Source organism: Arvicanthis niloticus, chromosome 1, assembly GCF_011762505.2.
Source record: "Arvicanthis niloticus isolate mArvNil1 chromosome 1, mArvNil1.pat.X, whole genome shotgun sequence".
Lineage (NCBI taxonomy): Eukaryota > Metazoa > Chordata > Mammalia > Rodentia > Muridae > Arvicanthis > Arvicanthis niloticus.
In genome coordinates this window covers 30344095-30360286 of record NC_047658.1, presented here as the reverse complement: position 1 = coordinate 30360286, position 16192 = coordinate 30344095, and the positions used below count along the sequence as shown (strand labels likewise).

The 16192-nt window shown below is 43.1% G+C and overlaps 1 protein-coding gene across 1 annotated transcript in view; it reads right to left on the bottom strand.

The window, feature by feature from the left end:
- Positions 1 to 16192, bottom strand: part of Atp10a (ATPase phospholipid transporting 10A (putative)) — a 164124-nt gene that overhangs the window by 19853 nt on the left and 128079 nt on the right. Inside the window, 6 exon segments of the mRNA XM_034521047.2 lie at positions 2938 to 3064; positions 3163 to 3243; positions 3245 to 3267; positions 8947 to 9547; positions 12115 to 12309; positions 15966 to 16183. Of these exon segments, the coding sequence (XP_034376938.1) occupies positions 2938 to 3064; positions 3163 to 3243; positions 3245 to 3267; positions 8947 to 9547; positions 12115 to 12309; positions 15966 to 16183 (1245 nt within the window).

The window sequence follows — 16192 nt, the reverse complement described above, 5'->3', positions numbered from 1 at the left end:
ACATAAAGAATTTAAGAGGTAAGATCCCCTTACTGACTTCATTATGCTTGGAAAAGTATGTGATGGGTTGAAAAGATGAAATCTGAAATGCTCCAGAATCCCAAATGTGTAGGTCTGACAAGCTCTCATATGAAAGATTACAGTCAAAAAACGAGGGTCTGAAGTGTCTGAAATTGCCTTCAGGGTATGCATAATGTGTAAAGTATACAAAAAGTAAGGTCTTACTCCCTTGTGTATGCAAAAGAAACCACAAACACTCAAAATCAAAACACTTCTTTTCCTAAGAATTTTAGGTGAAGAATACTCAAGTTGTATCCAGTGCTGAAATATGCCCAAGTCTGCCTCCATTTCGTATGTCCTGATAAGATGGTTTCTGCATTCCTACCTCTAGAAATGAGCTGCATCCCATGATTTCCTGGGCTCCAGTTCTGACCAAGGATTCTAGCCATTCCTACTACTTCAAGATCCCTGTACTGGAGCACTGCAATGAACTGCATGCCTGTGTCTCCAGCTGTCAACAGTGCTTTGAGATTCACAGATGGAAGCCCTAACTCCCAATGTGTCAGTGTTAGGAGGTGCAGCCTTGCACCGGTAATTATAATTAGATGAGGCCATGAAGGGGAGATCCTGAATCCCATGATGCACAGAAGCACTAGTTCGGTTCTGAACTCTTCCATACACCCACATTAAAATACCCAGATGTAAGGTGGCTTTTGATGAAAGGGAAAAGGACTGAGGGGTTTCAAATGACATTTAGAGGAACCACAAAGAGTTCTGGAGAAAATGAGCAGAATGTTATAGCTAAATTTTGTTTCTTTTCCAGGGAAAGCAGTTTAAGAACCTAGTATGACTCTTCCTATTGAAATGTTATTTGTGGGTTGTCTAACATAATCACCTAAATAAAGAGAGTAAGAAAGAGGAATCTGGTTTAGACTATTAAAGATAGAAACAGCTCATTTCATCTTCCTCAGAAATGAGTGAGGTGTTGGGGAACTTCCTAAATGCCTTGCTCCTTGGCGAAGCTGAGTCAGGTGGCTCTTTTTCAAGCTTAGGTTCCATTATGTAAACCATAAATTTTCCAGGTGATAGAAGGTTCAAAGTGGTTAATGACTGGTCTTCAAGAGCAAGAAAGATCTGTTAGATTTTTATTTATTATTTCCATGAATCCTTGCAGAAGATCAAAAGGTGTGTTGATCTCACAGTCAGTGTGAGACTGAGGTTCAACCAGGGCTGCTCTAACTTAGGGTAGATGATCCAGACACACATCAGAAAGATGGGAAGTGGTAGATATCCAATTGCCAGAGACAATCTGTAGAAGCAAAGAGCAGTCAAGCCATCTCAGGTGTGGATGCAAGTGCATGAGATTCATCAGAATGCCAGTGGCTGAGGTAGAGTGGCAGCCCCATCTCTACTCAGTGCTTCATGCCATCTCCTCCATCCACCCTTGCAGCAGCCTTCCCATACCGGAATCATTATTCTACACAGATAATTAAACTTGGATGCAAAGACTGAGTAACTTGTCCAAGCTTCCATGACTAGTAAATGGCAGAACCTGGACTGGATAACCAAACCAGGGCTCCAAACTGAGAAGAAATAGAAGGTAGGGAAGGAACTCACAGTCATCCTATTGTGACTCAGGAAAGGGAACAGATTCTATCTGCATTGCAAGCATCACCCTATCTGAGAACTTAGCACTATCCAGGAGACATACCACTCACCCACCTCAGTCATGGAGGGAGAGTGCCTGAGAGCAAAGAGGTTGAGCAGGTGGTCCAAAAGCATCAGCAGGATACCCTCCCTCGTATCACTCTAGCCATCAGTAAAGAACATTCCAGAACACACCTTTCTAGGTTTTTATGTTGTTTGATTTTTTTTTTTTAAGACCAATCCCATTTATGTAGCACAGGCTGACCTCAAATTCATATCTTACAGCCTGTACCTCCAAATTCAGGACTTACAGGCAGGTCCCACCTTAACTGCCTGTTGTTTGCTTTCTGAAGACAGCCAGCAATCTCATTATGAGAGCAATCACAGTTCAGTAATCAAACCTGTGGTGTAAAATAGGCAGACACACTTTTGATGGCTTCCATTTAATTTACTAGAGATAGTATTCACTACGTTTCTGGGTTCCAAGTCCTGCAGGTTTCTGAGTAGGCTATGGTCTGTTAGACAAAGTATGTGGTGGTATTTTGTCTAGAGCACATCATGCTATTAAATATTAACAGTAACTATTATAAGAGACATGTATATATAGAAATATAGATTCCTAACTCCTTTGCCCAGAAAATGAGGACAAGGAAATGTATCCTTAGGTAAGAAAAGATGAATTCTGTCGAGCTGTATGCAGGCAGAGCAGAACCTGAGTAACATTTCACAAAAGGTGTATATTACTGTCACATTCAGTTCCAATGTGAGCACACATCACACACACAACTGTGGGACACCGAACTGAACTTATTCACTATTTTAATATAAAATATTAAAACACTGAAAAATTAAATATTAAAATAGGTACCAAAGTAATAAATACCTTAATGTCTTCCTAATAACTAATTAGATTTTATTGGAATTAAATGGGGACGAAGAAGGAAATAAGAGCCATCTTCTTTTCATTTCAAATGAACCTAAAATATTTATGAGATGCAAAATTCAGCGTTTCCATGAATGTTCACATAGATTACCAGGGGTTGAAATCTTTCCAACTATCTATTATCAAGAGGCTTGCTCTCATAGCTATTTTGGTTAGAAAGTGAAGCTTAAAGGAATTAAGGAGACAACAAACCTAGAGTGCCTGGCACATGTGTGGCCCATGGAAAGAGCTGCAGGGTCTGTAGCCCAGGACAGTCCAGAGCAAGAAGAGCAGCCATAGGACTAGTCACTGGAGAACCCCTGCAACCAGCACTGCTCAATAGAACAGGAACCTGGAAAACTAATTACCCAGCAGGTGTAAGTTCGTCTCCAGGCGAACCGCAGACTGAAAGAGGAGCTCCTCACGGCTCTCCAGAGACGTCTCAGCTTCTATGTGGCTTTGTAACCAACAGGCATATTCTTCTTTGCTCAGAACCTATGGAGATACACTGTTGAATGTTGCACTGGGTGCTTAGAGGTTGGGGGAAAGGGCAGTTGCTAGTGTGTGCCCTCATGAAGGTGCCCCTCACTCACCCTCTTGGCAATGCACAGAGTACGCAGGCCTTCTACTGCATAAAGGTTGAGGTAATTTTGTGTTTTACTCCGGATTTTTTTTCTGATGCCTTCCTCTGGCGTCATCTAGGTTAGAGTACAAGCAGAATCAGTAAGAGCAGCCGAGCTGAGTGTCCCCATGGGGGTCTTCCAGATGCCTGTCATATTGATTACAAATGGTGTGCAAATGTCACAGAGCTCAAAGTCAACCAGCTGTTACTTTAATAAAGGAGTCTCATCAAAACACAAATTCAGAGTTGTTTATAAAATCATTTGATATGCACAGGAGAACAAAACTTTATCAAAAGTGGCTTGACATGTTTTTGTAAAGTCTACTAAATAGAGGTATATACTAATTTTTGAAAAGAACTTCAGACAAAGTCTCATTCCCCCACAACAATCCCCACACTGGTGAGGAAAGATGTGCAGGTGTTGTATATGTCATACTTTTACTAAACACACACACACACACACACACACACACACACACACCCTGAATCTGAAATTTAAGTGGAACTGAATATTCTATAGATTGTTTTTCTAACTCTGTCAATTCTGAACCATGAGACCTCTGGACCCAGAAAGGCTTGTCTACTATTCAAGTTCACCTCAAGGCAAACTGGACTTGGTCAGCAATTCAAGAGCATGACAAAGGATGTAAGAGGCTGACAATTGGGACAAAAAAAAAAAATCTCATTCTCATGTATGAAGCAGAACATAAACAAATAGTACCCTTAGCATGAAAATGTCTTGGCAGGCTAATTCCCTAAAGGTGGCCACATATAGTCAGGAATACACATGAAGTGTTGTCCTGGATTATTTAACTTTAATATTTAAATTTACTGAAACACAAGTTCAAAGATATCTTTAGTTTGAGTGCCTTATAAGTGTATTTTTTCATCATTCTAGAATGCTTCCTGAGTCTCTAGTTACTGTTTTACTTTGAAATTAAAATACAAACCACCAAGGTCTTCATTGGTCTCTGGAGAAGAGGGCTGGATGTCTCAGGAGAAGAGGCAAATAGGGCAGTGATTCTGATCAACCACAGTTATTGGAAAAAAACAAAACAAGTACTTGAATTAAAGTAGGCTAAGTCACTCAAGACTTGAAATAGATGGAGATAGGGATGGCCATAGGCATCCATTTCTGAGATGAGTGGAAACTGAGGTATAGGAGAGAACTATCTGTATAGTGTCTGATATAAAGGTACCTAAGTGTCTGATACCTGCACTACTCTCTGGCCTGCATTCAACCTAGACACAAGGACACAAGACTCTACCACTATTGGACTAACCTTTTCTACGCTATTAGTCAGCTTCTTATAAGAGATTCCTGTAGCACCAAGGCAGGGCAATCAGAGGAAAAACATAGTGCTGGGGCTTGAAGGGCCTTTTCTATGCTAGGATTGACCTGTGATCTGGTGGAGGATATAGGAGGTTGGGAAAAGCTCAAGCTTCACATGAGCATCACTGAGTATCTTGGGAGTTCTTTCTGGAGCAAGGGTATGCATCAACCATTAGTCTGCTCATATCTTGGACCAAAGCCAGGGTCTGAAGACTCAGGCTAAAATTATAATATTTTCAGTGCATGTGATGTCATAGTCATGCAAAAGTCTCTTTTTTCCCCCTGATATCCTACAAGAGTCCATGTGGTTTGTTACCTACCTACTAATAGGAGAAAATTCTGCATCTGGTTTTCACTGCCCTAGATAATGGAATGCCAGTATACTCAGAAGTGGGATAAAGGCTGCCAGTATCTTCACTGCATGCAGAGAGATCCATGTAGAAGAAGGCTGAGACTGAACCAGGGTCAGGTATACAAGTGCCAGAGTGACAGCTCCTATCACAGTCTAGAAAGATGGCCTATATGTTAACCAAGTTTCAAATACAGTGGGACTGAGAGAGCAGCAACTGGCCAGACACTGGGAGACCGCTGTTGCTGCTGCTCACAACCTGTGAGGCTCCCAAAGAGGCCTACAGTTTCTCATCTTGATACCAATGTGTGTTTTTACAAAGTGCTAAGTGTTACTTCTTTTATACTTTGGAAATTATATTTTTCCAATAAGAAATTTTATTTTATTAAGATAGGAAACAGGGGAAAGATTGATGTGCTTATGTGGGGGTGGAGTTTAGACAGAATGCTAACAAAGATGATTCTTTGATTGTTCATGAGAGAGGGATAAGAGAGAAGATTTGCTGACGTAGTAGTAGTAGTAGCAGCACGTGAGAGACCCTGCTGGGCAGAGGGCTATAGTGAACATGCCCTCTGTTTTTGCTCTCAAAGAAAGAAGGGCAGGGCAGATTGAAGTTACACCTTAAAGTCTATCCAAAGTGGTGACTCCACCAAACCACAGGCAAGGGAATCTTGAGGAGAGGCAACAGAGGATTCGGAGTTCGTGTCATACCAGGAATCGAACCAGTGTGAACAGGGCTTCCTGTGAGGTTGGCATAGATACAAAGAAAGTAAATGGGTCAAAGAGCCAGGAAGCCCAGACCTGATATTTGAACAGAGGTCTGTGAAGACTTGGTTGGGGTCCTGTTTTGTACCTAAGACCATGTCACTTCCCACCATGGCAGGCAAGACAAAGATTTGACGATGTGGCGATAATGCCAGATAGCCCTTCCCACCTCGTCACATTCACTTCTGGTAAAGTGCTGTGAGCTCTTTGAAGAAAGTGTGTGGCTTACTTCCAGCTAAGAGACCTGGGTACCCTCCTACTGTCATTATTTGTACACAGGTGGGGGTGGCCTGTTGCTTCTTTGTTACTCCTGGCCATCTATAACAAGTCTGTTCTTCTCTACACCTGTCTCGTCTTCTCACACTAAAAGCTAAACAATGTATGTGCATGGCCATGTGTCCAAGAGGGTGCTTTCACAGTGACCCCAGTGTTATGTATGCTACAGCTGCTCTTCCTGCTAACTACAGTTTCAGTCTTAACATAGCCGGTATCCTTAGACATCCTTCCTATCCAAAGCAACTGCAATATTTCCCAGAGGAAAGTGGAAATCCATGCAAACAAATTGTTTTTATTCGCCCTACTTGCCATGTGGCACTTGAGAATTTAAGATAGAATTGTCATCACCTAGGCCTTCTAGTATATAAGGAATTTGAGCTCTGCTCTTCTTATCTGCAGCTAACTGCAGATGGTAGGCTTCTTCCTGAGGCCTACCACGGGAAGCAGACAGGAACAGGCACACGGGTGCATAGCAACCCTGTGTTGCGGTAGCATGGCTGAGTCCAAAGCAGAGTGTGGGCTCCCCAACCTTGACCTTAAAGTTGGTTCTGTTTATGTTTTGTAAATATTTTCTTCCTTTGCAGATGCTGAACAAGAGCAAAGCCTTGGGCACACTTAGCAGCCACCGTCTCTGGTACTCTGCTGTGTTCCCTCTTAACCTTAATGAGTGTCCTGGCAGTGCCCCAGGTAATACTCCTTCCCCTGTGGCATATTAGGAGAAAATGAGGCATAAAATGGACAAGCAGTCCACACTATTACATTTATTTTATTTAATGACATCTGTTTTTGAAATAGCCTTAGCATTGGTTGGTTTTAAAATGTCTTTTAGACTACAAGAAGACTTACGGAGTCAACTAACCTGGGCCCTTGGGGGCTCACAGAGACTGAAACACCAACCAAAGAGTGTGCATGGGCTGGACCTAGGTCCCCTACACATTTGTAGCATATCTGAACCTTTGTCTTTATGTGGGTCCCCTAACAATTTGAATAGGGTTGCCTCTGACTCTCTTGCCTGCCCCAAGCTGGGCTGCCTTGTCTGGCCACAGAGGGAGAAGATGTGCCTCTGCTGTAACTTGATATTCCAAGGCTGGGGGGGGGATATCCCAAACCCCAGGGGGGCTTCCCCTTCTCTGAGAAGAGGAAGAGGAAAGGGTAGTGGGGGGAGGGGCTGTAATGATGGGATAGGAGAGGAGGAGGGCTGCAACTGGGATGTAAAGTGAATAAATACATAAATTAATGAATGAAAAAAATGTCTTTTAAAAGTGAAACAGTGGTGATTGAAGTTTAGATCCTCCAAAGCCTGTGTGTTAAAGGTTTGGTCCCACTATTTTGGAGCAGGGTGGATGATGTCCATAATCTGAAGCTTGGTGGAAGTTCATTAAATCACCATGAATATGATTTTAAAGGGGTAAATAGTATCTGGACTGCAACCCCTTCCACTTTTGCTTCCTAGCCACGAGATGAGATAAGGAGTTTGTTCCAGTAGGTGAGCCTACAACACCACCCTGCCTCAACACAATACTGACAGTGATAGGGTCAAGCAACTGTGTACTGAAATCTCTTAACTGTGAGCCCAGATAATCCTCTCTATTGGGTGATATTTTCAGGTATTTTGTTGTAGTGATAAAAAGTTGGCTAACTGGTGTCATTATAAGACTTAGTAATCTAAGAGTTTCTTTATGGTTTGTCTATGCAGCTGTGATGTTCTTAAACTTCTTAAAATATGCACTGGCACAGAGTTTACATGTGGCCCGGCTTTGGCCTCCTATATGGAGTCTGTTTCCTTGCCCAGCTAGGTAGGGCTTACTGAACCCTATCTAGATAGGATGGGCTTCTTCAGCTGCCCTCTTCCCCAGCCTACATGCCAATGACTTCATTCTCTGACAAGTTCATGCATACAGGCATACAGTGCATTCTGATTACTGCCCTGTCCCCCTGACTCTCTAATCTCCCTCCCACTCCAACCACATGCCTTCCTCCACACAGTCCTTTTCCTACAGTTCTTTTCCTTTTGACATGACCCTTTACTTGTGTTAGAGGCTGAAGCCTCTAACATCAATCATTCTGCCTTTAAGGTACTGCCATAGATAGGACAGAAGTGATCATCGCGGCAGTAGAAGGAAATCTGCTCAGACAGCTACCGTCTGGCTTTCTTTCATGTAGATGTAAACAAGAGCCAAGAATAAAGATGAAGGTTATCTTGGAATGGAAAAAAAAAAATCAACCCATTAATAGGACTCTGCCCCTCTGCTGTTATGAGCATCAAGAACTCCATAAACAGCCTCACAACGGTGGAACTCCATGTGATTCCACGATACAGAAGGCAGGAAGATGGTAGTTGGTCAAACAGTAAACCCTGAATTGGACCTTTTTGGGCTACTATCAGCATTCAGCCTTCACCTTCCCCCTCACTTCTTGGTTCTCACTACAGTGTTGAGAGGGAGAAAACCAAGTTCACTTTACAACGTGGTCTTTGCTTTCCTTCTGAAGATCAGGAGGATTTCTAGCTGCACAGAGTTACAGCCTTTTTGATGGTTAATTGCACTGTGGTTTTAAAACCACAATTTACCCCAAACGTAATGGAAAGAGGCTGCTTGGCCCATTGAAAGCAGAATGAAGATGCTAGCAGGCCCACTTCCTATGACCCCAATCTACTCTCACACAGCCTAACAAACAGGCTAAAGATTGTGGCCTAGAACTCAAAGCTGCCCCAAGTCTACAGCAGAAAGGAAACTACCAGAACATTCAGTCTAAAGGCTTCCCAGTCTTAATTGCTTATAATTTAAGTGGGATGCATTCCAAGAAATTTCTAACTCCACTATGCTTAGAGGGCAGAAGAAGGTGAGGTCAAGGTGCAAAGGTACCCCCCCCCCCCCAAATTCATACCACTGGGCACTAAGAACACTGGGACTCTCTCAAAAGGTCTGTGCTCCAGGCAGGATAAATGAAAATCCCTTTACTCAGCTGGGTAGAATTTCTCAAAATGCCCTGCCTGGCTCTAGGGTACAATGTAAGAAGAGGAGGTTAATTACCTGAGGAGCAGGGCAGCAGAAGATCCATGACCACTGAATCAGCCCCCTTGGTATAGACATTGATCTCGTCAGTCAGTGGGTGGCGGATCACCACTGACATCCTCTTGCGGATGGAGTCGAAGCCAAGCGTATGCAGCAGCTCGAAGGTGAGCGTGCCTAGGTGGGGCAACTCCACGGACACCTGGTCATGAAGCCGGCCTACTAGTGCACAGTTATAGGCTCTGGCTGCATACACCAGTGCAGCCTCATCTGGGCTCTCAGCCTCATATCGCAGCTCCCCCTCCTGCTGCTCCCTCTGCTCCCCTGAACAATTCTGGTCTGCAGTGCACTCTGAGGTCCAGCTTTCCTCCTGGCCTGCCTGGCTGGCATAGCCATTGCTGGCAATGGATGGTGCTGTTTGACCTAGCTTCTCCTCCAGCCTGAGAAGCATGTTGTCCTGAGACAGGCTGGGCAGAAAAGCTGATCCGGATTTCTGGCTGGATTTATTGGCGGTCAGGTTCCCAATGCTGCTACAGCCGGAAGCCAGGCGGCTGGGTGTGAACCTCCGAAGGAAATCTTCTATGGTTTTCACTGGGGACTTCAACTCAAACCTCACCCTCACCTGTAAGGGAAGCAGTCCAAAGGCAGATGAGAAAAATCCCACCTATCCCTCACTCTTCATAAGTGCCTCAGAGGAGCAAGTGATTTACCAATGTTTGCCACAAAACTGAGCCTGTCTCCACTCACAGTGCAATGGAAAAGCCACTAGAATAGTGGTTCAAACCTGCAATTTAAGTACTCGGTAGGCTGGGGCAGGATCACAAATTCTAATTCAGTTGTGGCTACTTTAGGGACTAGTTTATATATTCTTCTGACTTGTGTCAGTAAAAATGCTTATATACTAGTCACATGTCTAAACCCAAAGGAATCTTCCTCAGCAAATTAATAAATAGACTGATTCATGACCCAAATCACTCAGAAGTTTTTAACAAGCATCTGAAAAGAAAAAGGAGGCAGACCCAGAACACTGTTAGAGGTTCAAAAAGTTAACAAGAGAGCAATGAAGCCATTCCTTACTTAATGAGAAAATACTGAAACAACAGGAATCTGAAATATAAGGATGAACTCCAGTCAGACCAAATCCAGCATGAAGGGCATGGGACATGACATCCCACCCCTAGCTAAGGAGCTGTTGGCAATAGATAGCTTCCCAGAGACTGGAGGGAAAGTCCGTTTTACAGGTGTGACCAGTGCTAAGTTGACCAGGCTCCAGTGATGGCCATGAGTATACGAGCAGCACAAATTATATTTGAACTCCAGTTTAAAAAATGGAGTGGAGGAAAGACACACAAAATTTGACTGGGTTAAGAAGTGGAATGTATCTAAGAGGAGCTGACGGAAAGGATGAATATGATAAAAATACACTGTAAGGACTACTACTACTAATAATAATAATAGAGACAGAAGAAGATGGGGGAAAAGCAAATGTTGAAACAACCCAAATCTGAAATGTACAGATTATTAAAACTTCATACCTGTTCCTTTGGGACCAAAGTTGTTAATTGCCATAGTAGTTTCCAGCTAAGCCAGGCATTAGGAGAAGTGAGACACAGGCCTAAATTCTGACAAAAGCATTTTTTCTTTGGACCTATACTGCCTCTCTTTTTATTTGATTCTTTCAGTTCTGAGAACTGAGTCCTGGACCTCACTCACACATGCTGAGCCTACCTTCTGCCATGGAACCATATGTCCTCGTGCACTAGAATGACTAAATATGTTATAAGTCTGAGTGGGGAAAGGTATCACTCTGCAGCACCTGATGCCTCCAATGCTCACAAAGGTGATATTTACCTAGATGCAGGAACAGACATGTATCCAGAAACATATTCATTTGCAGTGCAAGGGTAGGTAAGTAAATATTCTGTTCCCTCTGTAGAACAGCACATGTGACCTTCAGAACACACTTTTTGTTAGGCAGAGGGTAACCTAGGAAACACTCAGCCCTCCAGGGATATACATGCCAGAGGGCTTTAATGCTTTGTGATAAAAGTTCCCACAGCCAGGTAAGGGATGCTAAGACAGCTTGTACTACAGTACGAATCAGCTTCTCCTTGGAGCTGGCTATACAAACTTTTCATCTGAGTGTATGTTTTAGGATCTTTCTGCCCAGTTTTAGGATCTTTCAGGTCTCTTAGGGCCTTGCCAAACTGAAGCACTGAGAAGTAAGAACATAGCTAAGTGAAAAACATTTTTGGATATGCTGCCATAGTAGAGAGTGGTGGTCTACCTTGGTCACACCACATAATCTACCAGGGGTTCCATTACTGGAGGCTGCTGAAGAGCTGAGCCAGGAGGTAGGAAGGGGCCGGGTCTAGGGCACACATTTAGCCCTGAACACCATTTCTATGCATCACTTACTTGATATGGACAACCATGCTCATAGGCATCCATTATGCAGTCTGATTCATGAGCACAATTCTGTAAGGGCTAAATGGGAGTCCTTTTCACACGAACCTTTCTTCTCTCCAAAAAGAATCTTAATAGCACACCAAAGCCAACTCAACTTTGGTACTGCCGTTTACAAAATGCTAAATAACCTCATATCTTCTGTATATCAAAACTTGACTCTGAGACCTTCCTTTAAATCTTTACCACGGCTCTATGGCCCAGATGACATTTTTAAGCACAGTGGTTAGAATAACATATCTAAAAGGCTTCCGGTCAGGATTGAGGTTTGCACATGTTCTCCAGAATCTATTTCCCAGCCTATGTTTATCATCCTTCTTGTATGATGCTGGAAGCCCAAGGCTCTGGATAAAATCACTTTGGGTAGCCATCTTTCTACCTCTGCCCAAGGCTGTGCCATGAGGCACAGGAAGTCCCAGGGTAAGTGTGGTTTCCTTGAAGTAGTATGTTACCTTTGAGGCCAAGTTTTCACTGGCCTCTATGTGTATCCCTCCCATCACAGGCTCAAAAGGTATCTAAACAATGTGACCTATTGCAGCTTGATGCCCTCTTCCCTCCATATAAAGCACTCTATTGCATCACCTTACATCTGAGGCACTACTCAGAAGCAGCTTCTTGCAGGAAAGTGAAGCATGCTCACTACCTTCATCCAGGTGTCACTATGTAGGCCTCGGAGAATGTCAAAGGCACTTTGGGGGTCTCATAGCAAATTGCAGAACTTGCCTTTTGTCGTGGCTGGTCTGGAGAGGTGACAACTACTGTATTGCAGATGGTGAGTGCGATGAAGAAATCAAAAACATCAGACAGCTCGGGTGAGAGATGGGCCAGAGGGTGCTCCTGATGCCTTGCAATGGCGAGGAATCGGCCACACTCACTCACCTTCTCTAACAGCTTGGGGTCAGGTGTAATGTCTTTCTCCTGGGAAGAAAAGAAAGCTGCATAATGCGTTTGACACATTACCTTGCCAAATGGTTTGGTTTTTAACTATTTAAACGTAGACTTGAATGTATTAAAAGGTGTAAATAGGGAGCTGGAGAGAAGGCTCAGAGGTTAAGAGGACTGACTGCTCTTCCAGAAGTCCTGAGTTCAATTCCCAGCAACCACATGGTGGCTCACAACCATCTGTAATGGGATCTGATGCCCTCTTCTGGTGTCTCTGACAGCTACAGTGTATTCAACTCATAAATAAATCTTAAAAAAATAAAGGGTGTGAATAGAATTCAATCCCACTACAGACATAACATTTTACAAATCTACATTATATGAAACTTCAATTGTTTAAAATACATATTTAAATAAATGAATATATTTTCATAAGATGTCAATTTACTTCTTAAAGAGATAAAACAGATGATATACTATCAGTATAGAAAAACTCAGTAAGTCTACATACATCTCATGAACTACATTTTGAAAGCAATGTTATACATTTTCTTGAGATCTCATCTCTTTACATTTAGATAATTAAAACAGTTTACATAATCAATATATTTTATATGAAAATCGACAGTTTTCTCTCAAAGCATGTCATAGGAACTTTTCCACTGCTCTAAATTATATGAGAACACTTTTTAAAAACCATTCTCCAAGTGGATGAAGACACCATGATTATCCAGTTATCCTTTCTCACTAGATTTTTAACGTTTTGTTTAATTATTGTGACTTTTATTTTTTCTTACGTATTTTATTTATTTACATTTCAAATGTTGCCTCCCTTCCTGGTTTCTTCTCCGCAAACACCCCATCCCATATACCCTCCCCTTTGTCTCTAAGAGGGTGCTCGCCCATTCCTGCCTTACCCCTCTAGCATCCCCCTTCGCTGGGGCAACAAGCCTCCACAGGACTAAGGGCCTCCCCTCCCACTGATGCTAGATAAGGCCGTTCTCTGCTACATATGAAGCTGGAACCATGGACCAACTCATGAATACTCTTTGGTATTAGTTTAGTCCCTTGAAGCTCTGGGGGGGTCCAGTTAATTGATATTGTTATTCTTCCTATGGCATTGCAATCCCCTTCAGCTCCTTCAGTCTTTCCCCTATCTCTTCATTGGGGTCCTCAGGCTCAGTCCAATGGTTAGCCATGAGTATCTGCATCTATCTTAGTCAAGTACTGGCAGAGCCTCTCAGAGGACAGCTATACCAGGCTTCTGTCTGCAAGCAATTCTTGGCATTAGCAATGGTGTTGGGGTTTAGTGTCTGCAGAAGGGATAGGTACCAATGTGGGGTGTGTGTCTGGATGGTCTTTCCTTCAGTTTCTGCTCCATTTTTCCCCTGCATTTCCTTTATTATTTTTAAAAGATTTTATCTTTCTATTTTTTATATACGATGAGTAGTGTCTGTAGCTGTCTTCAGAAACACCAGAAGAGGGCATCAGATCCCATTACAGATGGCTGTGAGCCACCATGTGGTTGCAGGGAATTGAACTCAGGACCTCTGGAAGAGCAGTCAGTGCTCTTAAGCTCTGAGCAGTCTCTCCAGCCCCTGCATTTCCTTTATAGAGAAGCAATTCTGGGTTAAAAATTTTGAGATGGGTGGATGGTCCCATCCTTCAACTGGGAACCATGTCTATCTACTGGAAGTGGTCTCTTCAGGTTCTATCTCCCTGCTGTTGGGTATTTCAGCTAAAGTCATCCTCATTGGGTCCTGGGAGTCTCTTGGTTCTCTGACTACCACCACCCTCCTCCCAGTCCACTGTTCCTCACCCCCGACTGCTACGTATTTCTATTCATTCTCCTGGCCCTCTGGACTTCTCTCCTGTCTCTTCCCATACCTGATCCTGCCTCCCTTTCCCTTCCCCCTTTCCTCTCCCACCTAGGTCCCTTCCTCCTTCTGCCTCATATGATTATTTTGTTCTCCCTTCTAAGTGGGATTGAAGCAGCCACACCTTGGCTTTCTTGGTAAGCTTCATATGGTCTGTGAGTTGAATTGTGAGTATTCTGAACTTTTGGGTCAATATCAACATATCAGTGACTACATACTATGTATGTCTTTTTGTGTCTGGGTTACCTCACTCAGGATGATATTTTCTTGTTCCATCTATTTGCCTGCAAAACCTGTGAAGTCATCATTTTTAACAGCTGAGTAGTATTCCATGTGTAAATGTACCTCATTTTCTGTATCCATTCTTCCATTGTGGGACATCAGGGTTGTGTCCAGCTTCTGGCTATTTACAAATAGGTTGCTATGAACATAGTGGAGCACCTGTACTTGTTATATGCTGGAGCATCTTCAGGGTATATGACCAGTAGTGGTAGAGCTGGGTCTTCAGGTAGAACTATTTAAAATCTGAGTGACTACCAGATTGATTTCCAGAGTGGTTTGACCAGCTTGCAATTCCACCAGCAGTGGAGGAGTGTTCTCTTTCTCCACATCCTTCCCAGCATCTGCTGTCACTTGAGTTTTTTAGCTTAACCATTGTGATTGGTGTAAGGTTGTTTTGATTTGCTTTTCCCTGATGACAAAGGATGCTGAATATTTTTTTAGGTGATGTTAGGCCATTCGAGATTCCTCAGTTGTGAATTCTTTGTTTAGCTCTGTATCCCATTTTTAATAGAGTTATTTTGTTCTCTGGAGTCTAACTTCTTGAGTTCTTTGTAAATTTTAGATATTAGCCCTCTATTGGATGTAGGGTTGGTAAAGATCTTTTCCCAGTTTGTAGGTTGTCTTTTTGTCCTATTGACAGTGTCCTTTGCCTTAGAGAAGCTTTTCAGTTTCATGAGGTCCAATTTATCAATTGTTGATCTTTCTCACTAGATACTTAACCTTCACCATTCTGCTGGTATAAATAACATGTCAGTAAACCTCTGCTACAGTAATTGCGGACTGAGTGACTGAGTGCTGGATTAGAACGTTTGAATACTTCATGTAGTCTTAATATCCATTTTAGAATGCTGGAAGGGAAATAGAGTCCTCTTGCATCCCAGAGCCTTCCTTCCCACATGACAGATGTGAACCCCAAGATTAGCATCCACAATTTTAGATACCTCTATTTAAATGGTGGCTTCTACATAGGTCTAGAAAGTCTTAAAAGAATGAAACCATTCAAAATGAGCATGATGAATTTCCCCTCTGTTCTTAAAACATAGTGAAAGGACCCTTTTGCAACCTGTTACTCACTTTGAGAAATTCCCCTGCCTAATGACAATAGTCCATAAACACACTGGCCATGGAAAAGACAAGAAAGAAGCAGTTTTATTTGCTATGTGCTCATCTAATTAAAACTTTATGGGGCAGGTAATTGGCTCTGCCTTTTCTCACATGTCATCTTGTTCTGATGTTGTGTTCATTTCATCTGGCTAGACTCCCCTTCTTTGTCACCCTCTTTAGATGGCTCACTTAGCAACCACGCAGCATCAGATACCATGGCAACGAGGCTGAATAAGTGTTTCAGGAAAGATGACATGGTGTAGAGGAGTGTTGCTAGAAAGCTTCTGCTCATGGAGCACAGCCAAGCCTGAGCTTATTTGTGAGATTAGAAAGAGATAATTTTGATTATCAGAGACAATGGACAGTGGAAAGAAAGCAGAATGTCAGGCTCCCATCCCTCTAGGAGGGTCACACACTGCCTGCACTCACCATGGGGCTGCTGAAGGCAGTATGCTTCGACAGCATGCTGGCTCTCTTGGCCTCAGCCCGACTGCCTGTGCGCCGATGGGACTTGATACTTTGGGTCCTATGAGACGTCCAGATGCTCTGATGGCTCCCAGTGCTGCCACGGTGGGATATTGTGCCCAACTTGGACACCACTTCCTCCTCTTCTGAGTCCACCTCTTGATACCTGGCCAGTCGCTGGGCTATGGAGA